This window comes from Martes martes (genome assembly GCF_963455335.1).
Source record: "Martes martes genome assembly, chromosome: 8".
Lineage (NCBI taxonomy): Eukaryota > Metazoa > Chordata > Mammalia > Carnivora > Mustelidae > Martes > Martes martes.
This window is the reverse complement of record NC_137895.1, coordinates 60,571,658-60,588,840: the sequence shown is the minus strand read 5'-3', so window position 1 is coordinate 60,588,840 and position 17,183 is coordinate 60,571,658. Positions and strand designations below refer to the sequence as shown.

The following is a 17,183-nucleotide window of genomic DNA, read 5'->3' as shown; positions in this document are numbered from 1 at the left end:
CTCACCACTCCTATACAGCATGGTACTAGAAGTCTTAGAGAAATCAGACAAGAAAATGAAATAAAAGGCATTCAAACTGGAAGGGAGAAGTAAAATTTTGCCAGTTTCATGATGGTATGATCTGATATGCAGAAAATCAACTCCACCCGAATACTCTTAGAACTAATAAATGAATTCTGTAAAGTTTCAGGATGCAAGACAAATATATACAAATCAGTTGGATTTCTCTACATGACAGTGAAAGTTTTGAAAAATTAAGAAAAAATCCCATTTACAATAGCATAAAAATAGTAATAAGGAAGTGAAAGATCTATACACTGAAAACTATAAGACATTGGTGAAAGAAATTGAAGAAAACACATAAATAGAAAGGTTTTCAAGGTTTTAGATCAGAAGAGTTAATATTGTTACAATGTCCATACTACTCAGAGCCACCTATATGTAGATTATATATTTTAAGTAAGCGCTGTGTCCAACATGGGGCTTGAACTCACGAACCTGAGATCAAGAGTCTACAGATTGAGCCCACTAGGCACCCCATTCAATATAATTTTATCAAAATTCCAGTGTCATTTTTCACAGAAATAATAAAAACAATCCTAAAATTAATAAGGAACCTCAAAATACCCTGAATAGCCAAAGCAATCTTGAGATAGAACAAATCCAGAGTGATCACACTTCCTGATTTCAAACTATTTTACAAAGACTTGGAAATCAAAAGCATTATGATACTGATATAAAAACAGTCACATAGACCAATCGAACAGACTTGAGAGCCCAGAAATAAACCTACACGTATATGGTCAAGTATTATTTGACAAGGATCCAAGAATAATCAGTGGGGAAAGGATAGTCTCTTCAATAAATAGTGTTGCGATAAGTGGATATTCTCATGCAAAAGAACGAAATGGCACCCCTATCCTAAACCTTAAACTTTGCTCCACACAGCAAAGGAATGAATGTACAAAATAAAAAGGCAACCAAGGTTATGGGAGGAAATATTTGCAAACCATATATCTGATAAGAGATTGATACCTAAAATGTAAAACTCAACAGTGAAAAATCAGTCCAATTTAAAAAAATGGACAGAGGACTTGAGTAGACATTTCTCCTAAAAAATATATACAAATGGTCAAGAAGCATCTGAATAACAAGCATATGAACAGTATCACTAATTGTTGGGGAAATGCGAATCAAAACCATAATGAGATACCACCTCACACCTGTTAGAATGGCTATTATCAAAAAGACTCTTGTCAAGGCTGTGGAGAAAAGGGAACCCTAGCGTACTGTTGGGAATGTAAATTGGTACAACTGCTTTGGAAAACATTATGAAGTTTCCTTAGAAAATTAAAAAAAAAAAAAAAAAGAAGTAGAACTATGCTATCATCCTGCACTCCCAAGTTCATTGCCACATAATTCACAATGGCCATGAAAACCAACCTAAATGTTCATCAGTGGATGAATGAATACACACACATGCACACACACACACACACACACACATATACATATATAATGCCATATATATAAAATAATATATATCAATAATACAAAATACTATATATAAAATAAAAATATGCACACAAAAATAAAAAAATATTTTGTGTGCAACTTTATATGTAAATATATGCATTATTTATAAATATTTTCTATATAGATATTTTATATAGACTTACAAAATTATATACAATATATATAATTAAAGTAGAATAAGCACTTAACTGAGAATTAGACATTTGGTTTTAGTCCTAGCTAGAGCATAAATTATCTGTATGATGGTTGGCAAATTTTTGAAATAAATTGATAAGATAAGCCGCACTGCCCTAGGGTTGAAGAGAAGGCGTGGAGGACTTAGATTCTGAGGCTAGTCCGTCCCTGTCAGGTTTCCTCTAGTCTTCACTGTGGCAGAGCTTTTGCTTTGCCCGAATTTAACACTGTGAACACCTGGACTGCACAATGGTCAAGGTCACCAGTCTTCTGTAAAGGGCCGGATAATGGCAGAGTGAGGCAGGAACAGAAGGAAAAAAACTACCTTGCTCTCACCTTCTTTTCCTACCCTTCCCTTATTTCTCTGTGTCTCAGGCAGCAGCTGTCTATATGTAAATCACAACCCTCCACCAAGCCAGTTCAAAGCAATCCTTTGTCTCCCAAGGATTTCTCAATTTTTAAAAAATTTGTCAGATTTGATATCTCTCTACAGGTTTTTTTCTTTTTTGGATAAATTTATTTTGGAATAAGGAAACTACAGCCTTTATTAATATGTCATTTTGATGAGAGCCCATACCTAATCCATGTAATTAGCTATAAAATAAAAATTTGAGTTAGGGTATATTGAAAGTCCTCCCTATTACTACCTATTCTATGATTTTATTGTTGAAGACAAGTACTTTGGGGGAAATAAAGAGAGGCCCATATGGAAAGACAGTAGTTTAATAGCAAAATATATGGTCTTTGCAAATTTCAGACAGTTGGTCTTTGCAAATTTCAGGCAGACCTAATTTTGGTCCTACCACTGATGAACTGAGTGGCCTTCGGCAAGGTATTTAATCTTATAGAACTTTAGTTTCTTTGATTTTGAAATAAATTCTGTGTCTTATCATAGGGTTACAGGGAGAATTAGATGAGGTAATATATGCAAAATGTACAATAACTCTATTAAGTGATGATAGCTATTATGAATGGTCACTAAAAAAATTTTAACTCATATTTTATATCAGGTTTGCTTCTGAAATTAATGATACATACCTCCCATACCCCATTTTTCACTAATTCAACTCAGAACAACTTTAATTCCAGATAAACCCAAAGTGTGGCATGATATCTTCTCCCAGTTTACCTTTCTGATGGGTCTATTCTTTTCAATAATACATGCATACATTTAGATATCACAATCAATTAGGATATGTTCATTGACTGTCATTTGAGTTTTCCAATTTGAATTCACACTCCTCTGTTTATGATACACCAATTATTTTCAGGGAGTTCAAGAAAGAAATTTAAAGCAGGAGGTTTTGACTTTCAAAGTATGGAAATTCAGTTATACAAAGAGCTTAGTGACACATGCACACTCAAATTCACAAAATGAATGAGAAAAAAAACCCTTGAAAATGTAATAACTGGTAGCAGAGAGATTTTAAAATGAATGTTAGATTGTTCTGGAAGGTGTTAGCAGCTCTTCAAATGTATCTGAATAGCTGTGAAGAATAGATAATTATTAACAAAATTTGCCAAAGGGAGATATCTATTAAAAGTATAATAGCTTCCACAGTACTAGTGAAAGGACAGTTTTTACAATCAACTGAAAAATATTGTGATTTGGCACTTGAGAACTCAGTCAGAAAGTAGTCTTGGAACAAAATAAAATATCTTACCTGGATATTTTCCAAATATGCATAAATTCTAGAAGTTGGTTCAGATAAAACTGACTATGGTCATCTTCATGCTGTAGACAGCAGAACATATTAATATTTATAGAGTGAATAGGAATGAGTACCAGATAAAAATAGGTCTGTAACTTCCTGCTGTCATTTTATTCACCTCTTTTGATAACCCTCATTGATCATTTTAATACTTTGTTTTAAAGACTTTACAAGACACTTCTTAACTCTGTAAGCATTCTTTTAAAAAAGTGAATCAGAAAACTGAGCTTTGGTTGAGGATAACCTCAAGGATGATTGAAAAACATCCTGGCATTACCAAGGTCAGACATTAGGTTCTCCTAGCAGGAAGGCAGTTTTGCAGACACTAGTTCTCTCACATACATGCACAGTTTCTTTACATTCAGGCTGTGGACGCCATGGTAGTCTGAGACTTGATAGCTTGTCACATCGGCTGGCAGACTCAGAATGAACTCCATTTTTCAACTTTACCACATCTTGTCTCCCAAATATTAGTGTAAGAGGAGTTATCAGGGGGCCTGTGTTTTCTCCCAAGATGAGCAGAAACTACTCATTGTAAAATATCAGTTCTGTGGTCCATATGCATAAACACACAAACACACATGCATACACGCACACACACACCCCATAACTCCTCAATTAGCAGTTCTGCAACAGGCACTCATGAAAATCCTATGCAAGTCTGCAAGGGAGAATGCGATATACTCCCTTATAATGGCACTATTTCACTACACACAGCTGTTAAGTTTGAAAGCTAAATGAGTCCCTAAATACCTGGAGTGCATGTAATCTTGTATGTTAATATATGATCTATTTTTAAAACTGCCTATTAGAGCTCCTGACAGAAAACATCAGAAGGAAGACCTTGATATGGCCTAAGGTCAAAGGTATATTAACATTTTTAATGGGTGGTTTTGTGAGGAAGAGTAAAAAAGCTGTTACATGGAGAGAATAAGGCCATCCCTATAATACAGTATGTTGAATGCATGGTACAAAAAAGAAACACTTTGAGAAGAAGAAAAGAAAACTTTTTCTGAAGTTAAAACCAAAGCAAGCATATAAATAATGACTTATTTGCATCTTTCTGTACAGCATAATCATATTCATTTTAAAACCACTTTACTTGGCTTCCAGAGATGCTTTTGGGGGAGAAATTGGCCTTTGTCATATTGTCACTTATAAGAAAAGTATTTTTATTTAAAGGATCTCAAAAGTCTGGAGAACAGGTTTAAGCAGTTGTCCATGGAATATATTGTGCACTTTACTTTTCTCCAAACCTGAAGGCCATTCCTTCATCTTAAGGAAAAAGTTAAGGTGTCTCTTTTTGCCTTTTTCCTATAGAAATCTTCTGCTGTATGTGTTCTGTGAATGTTTCCTTGAGCTAGAATGAAATCTTGGTTTTTATGATTAATATCAACAATGTTGGCAATCCTTGTCAAATTTGAGAGAGATAAAGAGAAAAATCTTTTTATAAAAGACTCAGTTATACACATCTAATGAGGATGGGGATTGTAAAATTTTGAAATCTAGAAAGATTTCTAAGGACTTGTCAACATATCAACATATTTTATGAATAATCTCATGGAACAAGAATTAAATGACCATATTTCAGTATAACATAAACAAGTTTAAAATAGGAAAGGCATCTGAGATGAATTGAGCTGTGCAGTATACTTGTACAATTAGAGAACTCTCACATCTCGAGTGTAAGGCAATGGTGTCAAGAAATTTAACGGAATAATAATAATCATCATTATGTTCCTAGTATTACATAGAAGAAATATTGTAAGCCAATTTATGTAATTTTACTGAAAAGGAATATAATTGTTTATAAATGTTTTTATATAGATAAATTATGAAAATCATAGAGAATTTTGACACTACGTTAAACAATAGAATCAGTATCTCCTTACCATAGAAAGTTTTTAATAGTAAAAGGCTAACATACCATCTAGTCTAACACCTTAATTTTATGACATCAATAATTGATACCTATGTAGTTCTGATTAGGCACAGGCACTGACTTAAGCTCTTCACTTACATTTTTCAATTAAGTTCTAATAATAATCATATTAGGTATGTATTATTATTCACATCTTTCTTAACCAGAAAACTAGGGTGAATATAAGCATGTGTCCAAGAGCAGACGTTTGAATTTGGCAGTATCAATCCAGAATCTGTTTTTATGTTTTTTTTATTATTTTTTAAAAGATTTATTTATTTATTTGACAGACAGAGATCACAAGGAGGCAGAGAGGCAGACAGAGAAAGTGGAGAAAGCAGGCTCTCCGCGGAACGGAAAGCCCGATGCGGGGCTCGATCCCAGGACCCTGGGATCATGACCTGAGCTGAAGGCAGAGGCTTTAACCCACTGAGCCACCCAGGCGCCCCCAGAATCTGTTTTTAAACAAGTTGCCAAATCAGTAAATTTAACACTCTTTATTTTTTAAGGTGAAAGCTAGGTCTATATGCTGTAGGATTTATACATAGAAGTAATCACTGCAACTAGCCCTTCATATTCATCTGTATCAGGTGTTCCTACCCTAGGCTTTAAAAAACATAATTCTTTTCTTTCAAAGCACATATCTCTATCAGACTTTTTTTTTTTAATTATTTTATTTTACTTTAGAGAGAGAGAATGCATGTGAGCACGTGCGTGAGTGGGGGAAGAGGCAAAGCGAGAAAATCTTCAAGCACACTGCTGGCTGAAGGTAGAGCCCTTTGTGGGGCTTGATCCGATGACCCATGAGATCATGGCCTGAGCCAAAACCAAGAGTCAGATACTCGACCAACTGAGCCACCCAGTCTATGAGACTTTTAAATGTATTTGTTTATTGCATGTCTTCTTTACTAGGATGAGAACTCTGCATGCTAGAATAAGTAATGACATGTCTTGTTTGTCTCTGTATCTCCAGTGTTTAGAAGAGTGCCTCGTATATAGTAGGTGCTCAATTATCGTTTGCTCAGTGAACAAATGGGTATCAATCTGTGCATATATGGTTTCTAAGTCATAATTCTGAATTTTAAATAGGTTCACTAACCTATTCCTTCACATATGAGATCCTCAAAGGCAAGTACTAAATATGGCATGTAAAAATATTTAATAAATATTTGTTGAATTAATTATTTTTAGATTGTATCTGTAATGTACTTAGCATGGTATCTGAAAGTAAATAATTACAGATTTTAATAAAATGTAGTATTTTCTCTTTGGAAATATGATGCTGAAAAAAATCCTTCAAGAGCCAGGATTTGGGGAGATGGAGACATAGAATGCCTTTCTGATTGTCTGTGTTTACTCTTTACTCTGACTACTCTTTAATTGAGAGTCAGAGCTGGTTAAATCTCCTGGACACTAAACCCTTAGAAGGCCTTGTTGATTTTGTTCAGTATTCCAACATTAGAGTAGGGCCTAGTACACCGCAGTTACATAATTAATATTTTGAGTGAATGGAGAATATATAAACCTCTGTGTCATCAAGCATATTATCTATTTTTAAATAAAATATTTGTGCTAGGAAAAGTTATGGATGAGAAACAGCATTTATACTCTTTACCTGTAAATTGTTGAATTAGCCAAGAGATGTGATATTCACTGTAGGAAGTAAAGTTTGTGCGTTGAAGCATAAAAAGGCAGCCATGTAACTTAATTCCTGCTATGATACAAATGACACATTGAAAAGCAGGCATTTCTAGTGACAATTATATACTTTACACCCAGAAATGACTACATGCTTGTCCCAACAACATATGACAATACCCCAGAGATACTTAATTGGCTGACATTATGGTGTAGTGAGCGCTGTCATCAGACTAGCTCTGCTTAAATCCCATCTCCCTATTTACTAACTGTGAGACTTTGGGCCATTCAGTTACTCTTTTGAATTCTTAGTACTTTCATTTAAAAAAGGAAAATAATAGTAATTATCTTTTTTTTTTTTTTTTTGCTCTTGAGCTGTTGTGAGTGAGTTAATATATGTGAATACCTATGATGTCCCAGACTTTGGGGTAAGTGGAACAGCTGTGGTAAACAAAACAGGGGGCTCAGCCAATTAAATGACTGACTCTTGATTTCAGCTCAGGTCATGATCTCAGGGTCTTGAGATCAAGCCCCACGTCAGGCTCAGTGCAGGGAATGGAGCCTGTTTAAGAATTTTCTCTCTTCCTCTCCTTCTGCCCCCCCCCCCGTCTCTCTCTCTCTCTCTCTCTCAAAAAACTAACAAAAGAACAAAAGGATTAGAGAGAGAAAGAGAGCGCACACGCTAGTATTTTTACTAGTTGTGCTGAAAGTCACATCTAAATCCCAACTTGTCATATAAACTGATAACATAAAGTATTGGCTATGGAGAGTGACTGGGTTCAAACCCAAACTCCTTTGCTTGCTTTCTAGTCCCATGAACATGATCTGGGGAAAGTTATGGAGCTCCTTGTGATTCACTTTTGTTATTTTTAATAGTATTTGCCACATAGAATTATTGTGAAGATTAAATATAATAGAAATATTAATTTCCAGACATAAAATAAATGTCAGTACACATTGTATCTTACTAGTGGTGTTAAATGGATTTAAGTATAAACCTTAATTAACATGAAACTGAAATGTTAGTGATTTGTGAATTCCTACCAATGAGATAAGTAATTTTTTTAGCAACATGAAAGTTCTCAAGGAGAATAGAAGTTGTAATCATACGTTTTCTCTTCTTCCCCCATGTTGAAATGAAACGTGATGATTTCACGTTTTTCAAAACATGGAGGACAATTTGAAGACTCTTAGGGTATATTAATATTGAGAGTATTAGTTGTACTTTATAATTTTTCTCTGTGGAGATTTCAGATGCATACCCTACAGCTGTCAACACTGGCTGAGTTGAGTACCAGTTCCAAAAGATTTTTCTAAACAACTCTCTTCTGGCCTCATTATGTTATATTCCACATAGATATATTGCAACCTAATGCACCACCTGACACTTTTTATGATGAAACACCTCAGACTAGGGGGGAAAAAAAGAGTCATGCACTGGAAGTCTGTTATCTGATGTAAATGACAGGGTGATGGGATTTTTGCTTAAAGCAGGTAATTGGAAGATTCTACAGATAAAGCTGCCAAAATATCAAAGTTCATTGCATACTGTACAATTTTGTTTTGAAATAACTCAAGACATAGAGAATAAAATTCATACCTAACAGCATGAAATTATTTCATTAAAGCACAGTAATCCCTTTTGAGGTAGTTTTATTATATATATTATGATTATTAATCTGCCCTGATTTAAATTGTGTTGACACCGACATAAACTCTTCAAATAGAACAAGAGTTGTGTTATTTTTCTTTCTTCAATGGTTTCCCCTTCACATTTTTTATTCTGTTCACTTCCTAGTGGCTTCATGGATAGTATGAATGTAATAGCTTTAATAAGTTTCTCATAAATGATTTTTCCAAGAGACCAATTGATTTGCTATTATACTAAGGTTACAGTAATGTATTCATGTAATTGCTTCAGTCCAAATTGTTAACAGGCATTTCGATAAATATTTCATTATGTTTCAGTAAATATACTCAAATGAACATGTATTCATTAAGCTATGTAATTCCAAATTGGCAACAATCCATAAAGATAGGAATGTTGTCCTTAAAATGATCAGCTTGGAAATTGAAACCGATGTTAAGAAAATCTTACCTTTCGAGATAATTTTCCTGGAACTTCCCCATTTTTCTGCAGATTAAGTTGAATAACAGATTTATCTTTCTGAAATATTTTGTGGCTCCCCAAAGAGTAATCACTAAAGGAGAAAAAAATGAATAGTCATTTCTGCCCATAATACCCCCAACTGTATGTTTTCCTCTCTGACTTTGTGTCTTTGTTTCTTTGTTTTTTTTTTTTTTTTGAAACTTAGTCTGGTAAAAGTTTTATATATAGCCTTACTTTCTTATATTTATTTAAAATATATCCTCATATTAATTTTTAAGTGACAATTTTAAAATACTACATGTTAAGATATTACAATTATTTTTCAAGTGCATCAAGTTAGAAAATGATTAGATAGCTTTAGGGTGGACATAAATTGTAATAAAGAATATATTACATATTCAGAGTTAGTTTTATCCAGCCATCTCAAAGCTGAGGACAACATGTTTCTGGGAGGTCTAACTGATGCGACAAAGTACATGTGGAACAGTGAGGTGGACACGTCATAAGCTTTAGAGACAGATTTACTAGCTCCATGACAGGCACACCAGTTAAACTCTCTGAAACTCATTATATATTTTTTAGAATTGATATTATTAATAATCTACATTATTAAGATTATATAATCTATGTAATTATATATAGTTATATAGGTTATATGTAATCTATATAATAATCTATATTATTAATAATCTACATTATTTGATGAGCAGATTAAACTGAAAAAATATCGCCGCATATTTCAGATACTTCTAATGGCATAATTTTTCTCCCTCCCTCCCTCCCTCTCTCCCTCCTTCCTTCCTTCTCTTTCCCTCTATAAGAGTCATTCAAAAGGATGTATTTGTTAATGTACTTTGTTTAAGGATCTTAGTTAAATATATGAAGGGTTTCAGAAGGAAAAAATAAACCTTATATGTTAAAACATTTGAGGCCATTAGGGGGATACATTCATTTATCTGGAAAAGTCACTAAATATTTGAGAACACTTATTCTCAAAAATGGCAGAAAAATAGAGCATTACTCTGTTGATAGCTACTAAATTTTCTATAAATGTTCTTCTTTTGACAATTGTTATTTTTTTAAGAAAACACTTGTCAAAATGATGATAGTATTCACAACATGTGTTCTACACCCTATGTCCCTTCCCCCTGTTAGATTCCTGTCCCAGTGCTCTCCATGAGCTTTAATTGCTTCTTGAGTTACTTCTACTGCTAGTCTAAACATAAGGCATATGTATTCTTGAGCTCCTGCCTTCCTCATCACCCAAGTTTTGCTTCAAAGGCATTCTCCATACTCTCACATGAATTCAAGTTCCTCTCCTTTCATCCCCCACCCCCAACTCCTCTTTCTATGCTTGGAGTTCTGTTTTCCTATTCCTATTCTGGGAACCAGCTTAAGAGTAGTGGCCCACCTTGCTATCAAAGTTTCCTTTCGTCAGTGTGTTGAAGTCTAGACAATGGACCCCATTCTGGTGACTTCAGCCTCAGACATGGTTACAGCTTTCTGGACCTATTTTATTTCACTCACCTGTATATATACCCCTTACTAGGGTTTTGAGATAAATTCGATGACCAGTAAATATGAATTTCAGATAATAGTGAATTTTTTTTTAGTATAGGTGTATGTGTCATATAATATTTGATATGTATTTTAAAAAGTGGGGGTTTTTATGAAATTCACATTTAACTGGACAGCCTATATTTTCATTTACTAAATCTGCCTGTTCTACCCCTTTCTAAAAGTAGGATCTAAGTCTTCCCTTATCTTTGCCTAACTCTGTGTATGTGTGTGTGTGTATGGCAAGATCTGAGTAATTATCAGATTTTGGGTAATTATCAGATTTCGCACGTCTCTTTTTTCCCCTATAGCTCATCTCCCCATTTTTTTAAAAGTTACTTTATGGGAATGTACTCTCATGGAAAACATTTGAATTGTAGTAAACTGTAAAAAACAAAACAGAGAAGAAAAGTCCTCCTCTTTCCCTTTTCTAGAATAACAATTATTCAGAGTTTATGGCACTTCTTTTGTAAGCTAAAATAAGTGGCCAAGTACATATATATTTCTGTTAAAAATGAAATCATTTTATTTTACCTATATCTCTAGCCTATAGCTAAATGTATTTTAACTCATTTTCTGAGACTGCTTTGTAATCAGAAAATTTAAACCATCTCTCTCATAGTAATGCCTTCTGCTGTGTTATCGTTGGTTTATATTAACTATAATTTTTTTACTATTTTCCTTCATTTGTTGAGATTGTTTGAATCTTCTTTGAGTCTCTTCTTTATCTTTAGAGTCTTGGGAGACATAAATATATTTGTTAATCTTCCAGTGGTTACCCAATTTTTAAATAACATGTATCTTAAATCTTTTCCATTATAACCTCAATTTAATCACTGTGTATATTGCACTCTCAAATAAGCCTTAGAGCCTGACTATGACTTCAGTTCATTTCTCTCCCATTGCCCTCCAGCTGCCCAATTAAAGATCATTTTGAATTTTAGTTCCATATTCTCTTATCACTTAACTGATGAGATCAAGAAAAGTGTAAATAAAACAAAGTTAGAGATGGGAATTATAAAAAAGACAACTTAGAACATTTTGTTTTTAACTAAAAAATGTCTAAATAGACTCTCAGTCACCTAAGTGTTGATATCAGAGTAAAGAAAGCCTTTGGTATAAGATGCAGGGTCTGTTGATTATAATTTTATGGCTTCTTTCTGACATAAACCAAACCTATAAGTAATTATCTCTAACTTCTTATTCCACCTTCTTTATAAAGAGCATGTACTTGGACTTGAAGAACAACCTGAATAAAGAATTGGTTTAGATTTTTATAATTATTGCGCTAATCTTTTAAAGTTGTTTCTTCCCATTTAATTCAGTAGTAATAGCTTTTAATGATCCCTCTTTATCAATTATCTATAAAGAATTCAACTTAATTTTTTTCATAGCAACACTTTCTTTTTTGTTCTTTATACTTACGTCCTTATATACAATCTATCTGGAATGCATTTGTTGAGTAAAGAGTGATGTATAGCTCCAATTTTAGACATTTTTCCAACACAGTGGCAATTTTCTGGAACATCTTTAATGAGGACATCTTCTCATCTTTGACCTACTACATTTATCACATGACTAGTTTTCATAAATATCCGATCTGTTTCTGGACTCTAAATATTCCATTAATCTATACATCTGTTCCTGTGCCAATACCAAATTGCTTCCATTATTTAATTTTCTAGCATATTTTGAAGTGTGGAAATGAAAGTCACTATTTAAAATAAATTATATTATCTATTTTTGCACAGTTTCTCTTCCAGAACAATTTTAGAATCAATGTGCCACTGTTAAGGAGAAAATGCTAATATAGTGTTGACTTATATTTAATTTATGGGATTAAGTAAGAAGAATTGGTATTTTTATAATATTGAATCTTCTTTTCAAGGATAAGTATATTTTTACAAGCACCCTAATTCTCTTTTATGCCCTTGAGTAAAGTGTTAGTTTTCTTTCAGGTCATTATTACACATGTAATGTTTTTTGCAAGATATTTTATAGATTCTGTTCTATTATAAGCCAAAGCTTTTTTTCATGGTATTTATTCATTGGTTTTATGTGTTGACTTAGTTTGTCGAATGCTGCTGTAATACCTAATGTTATTCAGTTGATTATTTTGGATTTTCTTTTTTTTTTCTTTTTTAAAGATTTTATTTATTCATTTGACAGACAGAGATCACACATAGGCAGAGAGGCAGGCAGAGAGAGGGGAAGGGAAGCAGGCTCCCTGCCGAGCAGAGAGCCCGATGCGGGGCTCGATCCCAGGACCCTGGGATCATGACCTGAGCCGAAGGCAGAGGCTTTAACCCACTGAGCCACCCAGGCGCCCCTGGATTTTCTAAATAGAAAATTATATTCTTTTAAAATAATTACTGTTTTATCTATTGCCTCCCAATATTCTTGCTGACTGTTGTCTAGAACCCTCCTGAATAGTAATAATGATAATAGACATCCCTTTCATTTTCTTACTTGTATAGGAAATCCCTTAAATGACTAACAGGTGGATATGATATTTGCTGTGTATTCCTGCTGTGTATTTTTCATGTTTTATTTTGTTAATGATTTTAAAAAATTATAAATAAGTTTCAAATTTTATCAGATAGGTTTTTCTGTATCTGGTGCATCAAATTGAGAAGATCATTTTTTTCTTGAATGTGTTAATATATTAATTACACTGATTTTCCTAATGTATAATTATATTTACATTTTTGTGTAGATTGTCCCACTAGCAGATTTAATTTACAGTTTTTTAAGGTGGGTTTTTTTTTTTTACATTTTTCAAAATTTAGATAGGCTTATAATTTTAAAATTTTATTACCTTTATTTGTTTTAGGCATCACAATTAGGCCAGCCTTGTAAACTTCATATACCTTTTCTCTGTCCTGGAACAGTTTATATAATTGGAAAATCTCTCTTCTCTGAAGGTTTGGTGCAATTTGCAAAAACTAACTTTTCACCCCACACTGCTCATTGTTTTCTTTTATACCATATACTTTTATTTTATTTTATTTTATTTATATTTTATACTTTTATTCTTTTATACTACTTTTATACTACTTTTTACTTGTCTCTTTGAGCTAATTTTGAAAGCTCATCATTCCTTAGGATATTGTCTTGTTTTTTATAAAGCTGTCAAATGAATGTCCCAAAACCTTCCTATTTTAAGTATCTTTTGATACTTTATCTAGGACCTCCACAGTCCCTTTGCAATTGTTTTGTCCTTCCCGTGCTGTCACTCTTTATTTTACCAGGAATTTTTCAGTAATATTTTTTCCTGCCGTTTCATGAGAATTTTGGTGGGCTGTGGGTAGATTTGCATTTTATTATATTAATCCAGTCCTGAGGATATCTAATTATCATTCTAATAATAGAGGTATCATGTATGATTTTGCATGAAGAAAGATCTCAAAAACTGGAAAGGAAGAACAGTTCTGGCCCAAATCTCCCATTTTGCAAATAAGGATACTGGGTTTGACAAAATAAGACCAGACACTAGAACATAAATATTTGGAGTAAAAATAGCACACTTAAAATTTATTTATAGATTCAGGCATTCCTGATATAATGTGATACATGTGTTTCTTTTTTTCTTTCTTTTTTTCCCCACAAGTTTCTTTTTATATAAGGGGGCAGTGGGGTGTTTTGCAAATTGTGGGCTAAAAATAACAGGTCTCCTAGGAAAAAGTGTTGGAAGACACCACTCAAACCAATCCAGGTCTCTAACCAGAACACACATGGACAAAGATATACAAATCTGAATAAAAACATCAGCACAGCTTTAAAACAACTTCTTGCTAGATGTGTCTCCAAAGGCAAGGAAACAAAAGCAAAAATGAGTTATTCTGACTTCATCAAGATAAAATGCTTTTGCACAGCGAAGGAAGCAATTGACAAAACCAAAAGATAACCAACAGAATGGGAGAGATATTTGTAAATGTCTTATCAGATAAAGGGCAGTATCTAAGATCTGTAAAGAACTTATCAAATTCAAATCTAAAAAATAAATAATCCAGTCAAGAAATAGGCAGAGGATATGAACAGGCATTTCTCCAAAGAAGACATCCAAATGGCCAACAGACACATGAAAAAATGCTCAACATCACTCATATCAGGGAAATATAAATCAAAACCACAATGAGATCCTACTTCACACTGGTCAGAATGGCTAAAATTAACAAATCAGGGACAGACAAATGTTGGCGAGATATGAAGAAAGGGGAACCCTCTTACACTGTTGGTGGAGATGCAAGCTGGTGCAACCACTCTGGAAAACAGTATGGAGGTTCTCAGAAAGTTGAAAATAGAGCTATCCTCTATTTTACCCAGCAATTGCACCACTAGGTACTTACCCCAAAGATACAAAGGTAGTGATCTGAAGGGGCACCTGCACCCCAATGTTTAGAGCCGCAATGTCCACAATAGCCAAACAATGGAAAGAACCCAGATGTCCATCAACAGATGAATGGAAAAGGAAGATGTGGTATGTATGTATGTATATACATATGAATATTACTCAGCCATCAAAAAATGAAATCTTACCATTTGCAAAGACATGGATGGAACTAGAGAGTATTATGCTAAGAGAAATAAGTCAATCAGAGAAAGACAATTATCATATGATTTCACTTATGCAGAATTTAAGAAACTAAACAGAGGATCATAGGAAAGGGAGGGAAAAATAAAATAAGAAAATCAGAGAGGCAGACAAACCATAAGAGACTCTTCACTATAGGAAGCAAACTGAGGGTTGCTGGAGAGGAGATGTATGAGGGGATAGGGTAACTGGGTGATGGATATTAAGGGGGACATTTGATGTAATGAGCACTGGGTGTTATATGCAACTGATTAATCACTGAACTCTACCTCTGAAACTAATAATGCACCATAATTTAATTAACTGAATTTAAGTACAGTAAAAATTTTAAGAATTTTTAAAAAATCTTTAAGAAATCTTTCAGAAATATAAAGAAATATCATAGTAGATAAAAGAGTTGGCTTTCAAAAAAGCCTTAGTTTGGATGGAAGAGGATGTAAGAAACCTTCGTTGCTTCTAAATACAGAGGCAAGAGAAAAATGCACAAAATTGTGGAATTCTGCAGTAAGCATTTTCAAGACAGAGCCTGAGTCTGAGTTGAGAAAAAAATGCATGTTGGTGAATGGTCACTGGTCAGTGTGTACAATACTGTCACCCTCAGCAGCTTCCTGTGTACTTTGCTTTTAGCTACTCTTTTTAGTGGAATAAAACATTAGTATGCCAGAATGTTTTACATGTATTAAGGACACTTCTATGGATAAGTTAATTTATATTACAGAACATGTTATTTTGAGATTGTACTTAGTACCTCATTTTTCCAGATATCATATTTAAAATACTAAGTCGTGTTTATGTATGTTAACAGTAACAAAAACTATTACTGTGCTAGAATTGTCACTTAAGATGAAATGTCTGATGTTACAGTGTCTCCAATAACCATAATGCTTTCTAAGAGCTATAAACTACTGTTCACCATTCTGCCAATCACTCTGCTTGGCAAGACCACCATTTTGGTCAATTTGCTTATGATGATCTAGGGCTATACTATCTAATATAGTAACATTAGACTCATGTGGCTATTGAACACTTAAAATGTCACTAGTCTGAATTAAGATGTGCTCGAAGCATAAAATACATACTGAATTTTGAAGATTTAGCACAGAAAGGGAATATAAAACATATCAATATTTTAAAATTTTTGATTACATGTTGAAATGATACTATTTTGGTTAAATAAAATATTTGAGTTAAATAAATAAAATATTATATTAAAATTTATTTCTATCAGTTTCTTTTTATATGTTTTTTAAAGTGGCTAGTAGAAAACTTAAAACAATTATGTGGCCCACATTACATTTCCATTGGACAGAGAGAGATGAAAGAGAAGAGAGAAAAAGAAAACAAAGCATTAAAGAATAGAAAGAAGGTTGATATATAGGATTTAATGAGTAAATGGACTAAGGAAAAATCAGGTAGTGTTTGTTGACTCTAGGTATCAGAAAAGATAGGAAGAAAGCCTACCATATCAAAAGAAAGAAAAACAAAAAACATCACTGCTAAGATGGATAATATAGGAGAATATGATTTGAGCACTAAGAGAAAAGGCCACATTAGATATTACTATGCTTATATTGTGAATATTGGAATTATCTACTTCAGATTATACACAGCAGATGTTTTTCTGAATCTGGTAACATTTCAAATATGGGTTCTTGGTACTTTTATTTAACCATATGTAAAAAAAATCTTAGACTGTTAAATGAACTGAATCTTTATGATACGATGAAAAGTTTAGGTTTTTTCTTCGTATATACTAGTAAATCAAAATTCTGCACATCCATTTATTTACTCCCTCAGCAAATCTTTGATTCCAGCTATGTGTTGTTAGCTACTACCTTGGGAACTGTTATGAGTATACCTAATATTTAAGATAAACACCAAAGAGCTGAATCCTTGCACATAATTACTCCTATTTCCTATTCATAAGTAGCTCACATTATT

The 17,183-nt window shown here is 33.2% G+C and overlaps 1 protein-coding gene across 1 annotated transcript in view; it reads right to left on the bottom strand.

The window, feature by feature from the left end:
* PIK3C2G (phosphatidylinositol-4-phosphate 3-kinase catalytic subunit type 2 gamma) overlaps positions 1 to 17,183 on the bottom strand; it is a 343,791-nt gene that overhangs the window by 274,324 nt on the left and 52,284 nt on the right. Inside the window, exons 6-7 of the mRNA XM_080811598.1 lie at positions 9,080 to 9,182; positions 3,375 to 3,445 (exon numbers count right to left, since the gene is read on the bottom strand). Coding sequence (XP_080667724.1) covers positions 3,375 to 3,445; positions 9,080 to 9,182 — 174 coding nt within the window. The remainder of the gene's footprint in view (positions 1 to 3,374; positions 3,446 to 9,079; positions 9,183 to 17,183) is intronic.